The 9,979-nt window shown below is 45.8% G+C and overlaps 1 protein-coding gene across 2 annotated transcripts in view; it reads right to left on the reverse strand.

The window, feature by feature from the left end:
* WDFY2 (WD repeat and FYVE domain containing 2) overlaps positions 1-8,844 on the reverse strand; it is a 183,346-nt gene extending 174,502 nt beyond the window's left edge. For both annotated transcript variants that reach the window (XM_047756167.1, XM_047756166.1), the window contains exon 1: positions 8,466-8,844. In XM_047756167.1, the coding sequence (XP_047612123.1) occupies positions 8,466-8,602 (137 nt within the window). In that variant the 5' untranslated portion in view covers positions 8,603-8,844. The remainder of the gene's footprint in view (positions 1-8,465) is intronic.
* Between the last annotated feature and the right edge of the window lie 1,135 nt (positions 8,845-9,979).

The following is a 9,979-nucleotide window of genomic DNA, read 5'->3' on the forward strand; positions in this document are numbered from 1 at the left end:
TTCAATGGTTTCTCTGAGGCACCGTATTTCCAAATTCTCTTCAACTCATTATGGGTCATGAAATCACTTAAATGAGTCGCAACTCAGACTTGATGAAGGCTACAAGAGAAGAGAACATCAGTATGCATGTCACATTAAAAGGATACCATTTACAAAACTTTTGTTTCAGTTATATAGTATTCATGAGTCTTGGGTGGCAAATGCTAAGTATATTTCTCACTACAATTTACAGTCAAAAAATTTTCAAAATCACCCACTCCTGAGCATCTATACAGAGAAAACCATGACTCGAAAAGATACATGTACCCCAATGTTCACTGCAGCACTGTATACAATAGCCAAGACATGGAAACAACCTAAATGTCCATCAACAGAGGAGTGGATCAGGAAGATGTGGTACATATACACAATGGAATATTACTCAGCCATTAAAAGGAATGAAATACCAGCATTTTAAGCAACATGGATGGACCTAGAAATTATCATGGTAAATGAAGTCAGTCAGACAGTGAGATAGCAACGTCATGGGCTATCACTTACATGTGGAATCTAAAAAAAGGACACAGTGAACTTCTTTTCAGAATGGATACTGACTCACAGACTTTGAACAACGTATAGTTTCCAAAGGAGACAGGTTGGGAGGGTGGGAGGATGGGCTGGGGGTTTGGGATAGAAATGCTATAAAACTGGGCTGTGATGATCATTGTACAACTATAAATGCAATAAAATTCACTGAGTTAAAAAAATAAAGAGATGATTGAAACATTAAGAAAAAAATTTTTTTTCAAAAGCATTACTCTGGACAACTCCGGGGCCCAGAAAACCACCCAGAGCTAAACTGCTAGCATTTGAAACTAAAGGATTCATCTGGAAATAAGAATGCAGTGGATCCAGTTCAACTAGGTATTAGGCACCAATACAAAACAAACATCTCTTTAATATTTCAGACAGGAATAAACCGCTGCCATGGAAAGGTTCCGGAAAGCATCGTTTTACATGGCCTCCCAAAGTGCAGGCCACTTCTGCCCCCTCGGCATACTTTCTTTGGTTCCAGGTTTCAGGATGTGACTGCACTCACTCTTATCTGGCCCCTAGGTGGGCACATCACAGAGCCAGAGGCATGGGAAATCCTGCACTCCCCTTTGCCAGATGGAGAAAACCAGGCTTCCAGTGATGAAATGGCCAATGCCCAAGGTCAGGGCAGGGGAGAGCTGCGATCAGACTCCCAGCCCCAAGTCCCTTCCAAGATTCTTTAAATTAAAGGCACATGAGAGCACAAAGCAACACTCCCTGCCAAGAGACAAGTAGATGACTTTTTTTTTTTTTCCTTCTGTTTTGGTCTTTTTTGTTGGTTTCTTATACCTCTGAATCAACTTTTACTAATGACTAAATGCACCATGTGGAAGGGGAGGCCTCCTGCCCTTAAAAAAAAAAAAAAAGGAATTCCCGTCGTGGCGCAGTGGTTAACGAACCCGACTAAGAACCATGAGGTTGCGGGTTCGGTCCCTGGCCTTGCTCAGTGGGTTAACGATCCGGCGTTGCCGTGAGCTGTGGTGTAGGTTGCAGACGCGGCTCGGATCCCGCGTTGCTGTGGCTCTGGCGTAGGCCGGTGGCTACGGCTCCGATTTGACCCCTAGCCTGGGAACCTCCATATGCCGCGGAAGCGGCCCAAAGAAATAGCAAAAAAAAGACCAAAAAAAAAAAAAAGAGTTAATGAGACTGCTCATTGAAGTTGCAAAAGAGACATTTATTTTTTTCTGCGTTAGGGAATTTCTAGGTTAATTGTGGCATTCTCCTTAGGAGACCCATTCATATAAAAATAAACGAATGCTGCCTCCTTCTGAATTCCTTTTTTTTTTTTTGGTCTTTTTGCCAAAAGCATGTACCGCGTATACTTTAGTTTAGTGTTACACGTATCAGTAGATCACGACTTAAGAGTCTTAAACCATGATTTACTGATTGATCTCTAAATGGTACTGAGGGTTTTAATTTCCCCAAAGTTGTTCCTTTTTAGTGACACTGAGATCACTCTTAAAAACAAACAGAGCGAAATTCAAAGCAAAAATAGATGCTGGGAAAGATACTGTGCAAGGAAAAAGTAGTATTTCTGTTTTTAAAGTTTGGACTTTGCTTGCTTGGAAGAAGATCAACTCTCTGAAGTCTCTTCTGGCTACCATCATTCTATGATGTTTTCACCTATTACTCTTTTTCAAAGTAAGTTTAGTAACACTTCAGATAAGATAGCTCGTCAGGATTTCACAATCTGAGAATCCCTCATTTTAGGAGTGTCACAAGTGCCTGTCTAACATTTTCCATTATCTCAAAATATCTGGATGAAATGTATCCTGATTAAGGTCTTTGAGCTCCTGAACAGAATCTGGATTAACTGGGTAAATTAAGTAGGAAATTGAGACCCATCAGGAGCATTGGGGTCATTCGAATCTAAGCCTCCTCTAGGGAACCTCCTTAAACAGCTTTCCCATAGTGACCTTTCCTTCAAAAGTCCATCTGACTTTTCTGGAGTCAATTATGACCTCTAGAGACCTAGAGGCAGTCTGTTTCCAGGCAGATTTGCTGGCATGAAGGCTGCCTCATGCTCTGAATTCAGGGTAAAGGTCTGGTTTTCAAAATCATACGGGGCAAATTCCCGTTCTGAAACCTTGAAACCAGCAGTTACTACTAAGTGATGAGTCCCTAATGCATAGTTGAAAGTTTATTAATTCTATGCCATTAAACAGAGACTTGACACACTCAAAAATTAGTTTAGCCGGCTGCCAATTTTCTCAGATTTAGAGACTTCACACCGTCACTCCAAGATGTTCTCAACTTTCAGAAGTACGCTTGCACTTTGGGAAAAACTTTTATTTGCATTTAAAAATTTTCTCATGCAAGTGCTATAAGACACGTGTAGATAAAACTCAATGAGCTCAACTGAACTCAGCCAAGGTCTAAGCAGTAGGTGAAACTAATGGTTTCAACCAGAGAACTGAGATACTACAACTTCATAATGGAAAAAAAAATCAATGGCAAATGAACCAGTACTTTGAATATTTAAAAAATGAAATTTTAACATCTCTTTTCAAAAAACAGTCAAGTAGTTACAGCTACTTGGAAGCAGAGTAGTTTAGAGTTGGGGGGCAGGGGGGAGGCCTTAACGATTACCAAAAAAAACCCAACCCCTCTCTCACTCCAGCCCCTTCCCACCCCTGTCCTTTGCTGTAACATTACCATGGCCCAAAGTAAGCTGCTAAATTTCTCTCAGGTTCAACTTACAAACCTTTGCTCTTGGAAACCCACAACCTCAAGCCCATTCCATTCCAAACAGGTGATGGATCAGCCATCGCTTACTTCATTCCGTGAACACATACTGCATATTTCCTCTGTGCTAGGCACTGGAGGTCAGATCTTGAGATAAAAAGGTGACTTCCTGGAGTTCCCGTCGTGGTGCAGTGGTTAATGAATCCGACTAGGAACCATGAGGTTGCGGGTTTGGTCCCTGCCCTTGCTCAGTGGGTTAACAACCCGGCGTTGCCATGAGCTGTGGTGTAGGTTGCAGAAGCAGCTCGGATCCCGCATTGCTGTGGCTCTGGCGTAGGCCTGTGGCTACAGCTCCGATTCGACCCCTAGCCTGGGAACCTCCATATGCCGAGGGAGCGGCCCAAGAAATGGCAAAAAAGACAAAAAAAAAAGGTGAGTTCTACGTGCCCTTAGGGCTTTTGGAGAACCCCATTATCCTCATTCCCGGCAGGTCCCTCCCCACAGCCTCCTCCAAACACACCACCACCACACCCTGAGGTCTTTTTAATCCAGAAAAGAATTCCAAGTTTTTGCACTCAGAAGGTTTGGGGAATGTTCACTATCATAATGCCTTCTCTGGAGACACTAATTTTACACATTCCTCCAAGTGTGACACTCAGAGCTAAGGTCTGAATCCAAGCTGACTGGCTCCTGAGTCCATTTGTAACCAGTCCATTCTAGTGCTACTCGATGCCCTAGGAGTTTTCCCTCCCCCTTCTAACTCGAATGCCCTTTCCAACATGCTAGCTTTTTCACATGAACTCCTACTCGTCCTGCAAGACCCATCTGAAAGAGAGCTGCTCCATCTTTTCTCTAACCACCACAAGCAGAGATGCTTCAACAACCCCAGTGGACAGTGCTTGCACCTGCCTTCAACACATCTCCTTTTATGAGATGGAAATTTGACTCCCTTTTACTCATTGCGTGGGTACAAATTCCTGGTGAAGGAACAATTTCCTATAACCAGCTAAGAGTCACAACCCAGAGTTACTGAAACTCTGTGTATGAATGCTAAGACCTGTGTTAAGACACACATACAAAGAAATTCCAAAGATAAAAGTCTGGTTGGGGCTGGGTCCCACCTGGAATGGGCTCTGGCTTTCAACAGAGAGGAGGCTACCGCTAGACAAGGAAGCTGCAGGCTACAGATCACTCTTAACCAAAACAGGGTCAAGACGTCTGGGAGGAAACTCCTAAGCATGGAATGTTAAAATGACATTCACTCAGAAAGGACAGTCCACAGAGAAGCCAGGAAACGAGGAACCCAGTGTACCAAAGTTGGGCATGTCCTTTGGAGACAGAATCCAGCAACAACCAAAGCAAAGACAAACTCAGATAAGACCAGTGGGTTCTGAGAACAAACTGTTTTTGAAAGCACCAAAAATCAATACTGGTACGTCAGACTGTTTTTATGTTTCCTCTATTCCCTTATGTCTTCTCCCTTAGTACCTAGAAAAGTTCCAGGAGGTCCTAACTATGCTCAGATAAACTGAGGGTAAGGGGTTTTTTTAACCCACTCTTGGATTAGAATATTATCAGCCCACTACTGGTGGCAACCAGTGTGAAAACGGTAATCAGAGTGAAAGGATCCTCCAAAGGCAGGTAAAATTTAGGGAACAACACAGGCTATGGAGCCCAGCCCCTCTTCCTCATGTAAAAATTCTCTTTTCTCTTTTTTTTTGTCTTTTTTTTTTTTGCTATTTCTTGGGCCGCTCCCTCGGCATATGGAGGTTCCCAGGCTAGGGGTCTAATCGGAGCTATAGCCACCAGCGTACGCCAGAGCCACAGCAACGCGGGATCTGAGCCGCGTCTGCAACCTACACCACAGCTCACGGCAACGCCGGATCGTTAACCCACTGAGCAAGGCCAGGGACCGAACCCGCAACCTCATGGTTCCTAGTCGGATTCGTTAACCACTGCGCCACTATGGGAGCTCCTAAAAATTCTCTTTTCAATAGGAAACCTTGGAAGTTGTGGCTTTATTTTCTTCTAAAATTTCTTCCCACTAAATTGCTAGCATCTTGAAAGGACCTAGCAAATGAGAAGTGAGCAAATGTGCTTGGAACAGAGAAGGGACTAAAATGTTTGTTGATGGAATGAATGAAGCAATACAGGGGCTTTCAGATTTTTAAGGCACAGAGTTCCCATCATGGCTCAGTGGTAACGAATCCAACCAATATCCATGAGGACGTGGGTTTGGTCCCTGGCCCCGCCCAGTGGGTTAAGGATCCGCCATTGCCATGAGCAGTGGTGTAGGTTGCAGATGCGGCTCAGATCCCGCGTTGCTGTGTCTCTGGCGTAGGCCGTTGGCTACAGCTCCAATTAAACCCCTAGCCTGGGAACCTCCATGTACTTCAGGTGGGGGCCTAAAAAGGAAAAAAAAAAAATTTTAAGGCACGTTTAAAGGCCATCCAGTCCAATCCTTTGCCCACAAGAGTACACCTATCCACACAGAACTTTCTTAGGTTGCCGTAAAATTCATTCAAACAAATATCAATGAAACGCCTACAATAGCTAAGATATTGCGCTTTCAGAAATGACTAAAAAAAAAAAAAATCAGTCATTGATACAAGGAATTTTTATTAGAGGCCTACTGTGTGTCAGCCACCATCCTAGGCCATATGGATATTACAATGAGTAAGACGCACCTAGCACCTTAGGGAATTCATGGAGAAGATAAATAGACAACAATTATCTACAACACTGATTAAGACAGAAAAAAATGCTAAGCGTTTTCAAAGGCATAAATAAAGACTACTGGGAATCAGAGGTCAAAAAGGAAAACCAAGGTTTCAAAAAAACTTACAGGACACTGCCAGTCAGGAATGGGACATTATTTTGTGGTTTAACCTTACAGTTCAGTTATGGAAACTACTAGTTTCCAGCTGAAGTGGTTAATGGAAATGGCTTGGTAGGTTTTGATGAAAATCAATATTCTATCTTCATCATTATGTCAAGTGATAGTGACACTGGATTTTTAAAAAGCAAAAACACAGATCAATTCTTTTAATGGAAACCGTAATCGAAACGGAGCTCTAAATAACACAGTTTTTTTTCATGTGTGACTGTATGTATGACCTACACAGACAGACGTGTTGACTTGAGTAATAATAAAGTATATGTAAAGAATAATCCTGGACTTATTTAACAGTAACTGCACAATAAAATGTTTTCTATTACTTACATTGAAAACTAGGAAAGTGAAAATTAAGCATAATATATAGCTAAACATTGCATTTCTTTTGTCCTATAATCAAATGAAACATCTCTCAGTTTCTTTCATATATGCTACTGCAGCTTCTCCAAATACTCTGAAATGCGCTCCACCAAAGCTGTTTTTCAGGATAAACACAGTGAATTGGGAAATAGAAGACTTAGGAGCGAGGCCTGGACCACACCACCAGGTAAATTCCCTGACCTAAATTTCTCATCCATAAAACGAAGCTGTTACAGCAAATAACTTCGAAAATCCCTCTGAACTCTTTAAAAATATATATGAAAACTAATCTCAACCCCCAAACCATCAACCAAAGCAGAAAGTTTCTAAAGTAGTCTTAAAAGAGCTTAGGTTTACCTACTTTGCTTCCTCTCGTACTTAATTTAACAAACTTACTTATGAATTTCCTATAGCAGTTAGGTTGAGCAGTTTCATCTCTACTAGTTACAGGAACAGTGATGTCTATCAATACACTCTTTAAACACACACACACACACACACACACACACACACACACGATTCTGTGACAAAGACTTTCTAGTAGGTCCAGAAGCAACCTCTTTAAGTAGAATTTTGTCTCCATGGAAAAATTCAACACTCATGAGCCTTCTCTGTGAATTTCAAAGGGTGTCTACATCCATGTATTCCACCGCAGCGGTGCATTTCTAGTCCTTGGCAGACTGCTTGCCAGTGGTGTATGTTTACAATGCTTTCCACTGGATCTGCATAAGAAGTGAATCAGGCACCATTTGGCCATTTGTATGAAGGGTGATGTAGACAAAAATATTATTAATATATTCATCCTAAGTTATACTGATGAACCTATGATATGAGCAGACCTATCAGGCACATTTTGCACATCTGTATGCAAACTGATGAAATTATAAAGACAATAAGGAACACTTTGTCGCTTTACCTCTGCCTGCAATTTTACAAGTCACTAAAAAAAATATTTTCTACCTCAGTATAAATCAAACTTACATTAAGAAAGCCTAACTACTATTTTAAGGTTAAAGCCCCTTGTCATATACCTCTACAATGTGACATTTTTTAGAATTTAGATTTTAGAATTCAGAATTTTAGAATTTTTTAGAATGCTAGTTGATGTTATCAAAGCAACAATTCCAGATCAGAACCTTAACTACTATATTCCAGCATCATTCCTCTGGAAACTAGCTTCATCTGTGTAATATCTGCATTATTAAAGGACATTAAGTTAAAGCAAAAACGCAGTCTGAAAAACAAGGGAGAATACTAAAGGCAGAACAACTGGCTCCACTTCTGCAAATTAAGCAAAATTAGGCAAATGAAAGGAAGCAAGCAAAGGGAAGGAACTCGAAAGCTATTTGCAGCAGTGGTTCCCTGAAAGTTCTAGGAGCTTCCCCTTGAGCTTGAAGAGATAAGGGAGGACAAAGCAGAAAAGGTACCTCTCCCTTTGGGCGGAAGCCCAAATACTCTTCACAACTTACAGCATTCATTGAATTCAGTGTAAGATGTCTGGCAGAAGGGAGTGGCGCTTGCTTTCCTCACTCTAGAGCCTTAAGAACTGCACCAGAGTTCTCAAAAACCCTTATCTCGCAGAAGCTGCTCGGAGCATCCTCCCCACGCACACACCTGCAGGACCGGGCAGCTCCTCCCTCTCCCATCCTCAGGGCTGGACCAAGGTCCAGTGGCCAGAGCACCGTTAGTCCAAGGGCCGCCCTGGCCCGGGCAGGCGCCACTCGGCCCCGGCAAGGCCAGACAACACGCCGCTGTCCGGGCTCCGCTACCGCGAGCCGCGCAGCGGCGGCGAGACGCCGATGGACACCGGCACCACCAGGATGCATATTATAATAAAAACTTGGGAGAGCGCTCTACACTCGCGCCGACGTGGAGGCACAGCCCTCGAAGCGGGCTCGGGTCGGCCGGCCCGTCCCGCCCCTCCTCTCGACCAAGAGACAGAGGTTCGTACCTGTCCTCTGAGACGCTGATGACGCCCTCCTCCTTGGGCACGATCACGGCCATATTCACCACCTCCTGGGACCCCTCGACCCGCTGCAGCAGGATCGGCTTGCGGGTCAGCGGCTTGGGCTGAATCTCTGCCGCCATCGGAGGAGGGGGCGCGCCGTGGGCGCCGCCGCCAACCGCGCCGCGGGACTGGGCTGAAGAGAACGCTCGGGTACGGACACAGGGTGAGACACCGACTCTGGGTCGCCGGAGCGGGACGCCGGGGACCCACGATCATAGCCTGGCCGCCGCTCCCGGGAACGACTCCGCGCTCCCGGCTTCGGGCACCGAAACCGCCACGACCGGCGCTGCAACCCGGCGCCACCACTGGCGGAGGGGGCGGAGATTTGGGGGGCGGGTCCTAGGGGCGGGGCCTGCTCAGGAGGTGGCCGCTGGTGGGCGCGAGGGCGGCTACACTTCCGGAAGGGTGGTGGTGGAGGAGGAGGAGAAACTGAAAAGGGAGGCGGGGCGCTAGCGGCCCAGTGCGCGTGCGTCAGCCCACCAGCCCATTTCCGCTCCTCCCCTCCGCCCTTCTCGAAGCCTTGCGGCACCGCCTCCAGAACGCATGCGCTTTCCGTGCTCTGCGGCCTCCTCGCCACCTTCCACACCCACACCCAGTCCCCTCCCTCTTTAATCTCCCGTGAACGCGCTCGTACACACTCCTGGGAACGCGCTTGCCAGTGGGTCCGCCCACTTCGAAATCCCTGAAAAGGGGGCGGGGGCGGGGGTGGGGTGGGGAAAAACGCGCCTGGGCGAGGCCGGAAAGAGAAGAAGCCTGCAGGAAGGAAAGGAGCTGAGCTGGTTGGGACGTAACTAGGCATGCGTACGAGTTACCTCTCCTGCGCGGCCTTAATGAAGCGGGGTTTACAGCTCTCGGTATGCCCCAGCCCAGGGCCACAGAGTTGGGTTCCTGGGAGTTGTAGTGGTTACGAGCCTTCTCTCCCTTGTCCTGGAATCGCCCACTTGTCACTGCTCCTGGCCTGGGGAGCCCAGCGGCCTCCCTGGCTATTGACCAAGTCACGGCCGGGACTGGCCTCTAAGACAAGGAACTGAAGGGCAGCCTTCAGCGGGGCAGATGATCGCTACGTCCCTACCACTGCCCACGATAGTGGAGCGCCGGAAGTGGGGAAAGAAGAAAATCTCACACTGAGGGAGCTTAGAGATGATCTGTAGTGGCAACCTCAACGTTTTCTTAGATGGCGAAGTTACTAGTCCAGGTTTACCATAGCTTCATGGTAGGGCTATAGCACCACCAAACATGAACTCAGGCCCGCCCAATGCTGGTCCTGACTTCCTTCCGTTGCTCAGTAATCCAGCCTTTCTAGCTTGCTCCAGAGACAATGGGTGGAATTATTGTGGTTATTGAATGAATGTTAGGTGCCTGGCAGAGGGCCTGGCATATGGGGTCCTTGGCTGTGTGATAATCCCACTCACCCTCCCAGAGTTAACAACCAGCTGAGGAGCAGTCATAGTCTGTGT

This window comes from Phacochoerus africanus, chromosome 13 (genome assembly GCF_016906955.1).
Source record: "Phacochoerus africanus isolate WHEZ1 chromosome 13, ROS_Pafr_v1, whole genome shotgun sequence".
NCBI lineage: Eukaryota > Metazoa > Chordata > Mammalia > Artiodactyla > Suidae > Phacochoerus > Phacochoerus africanus.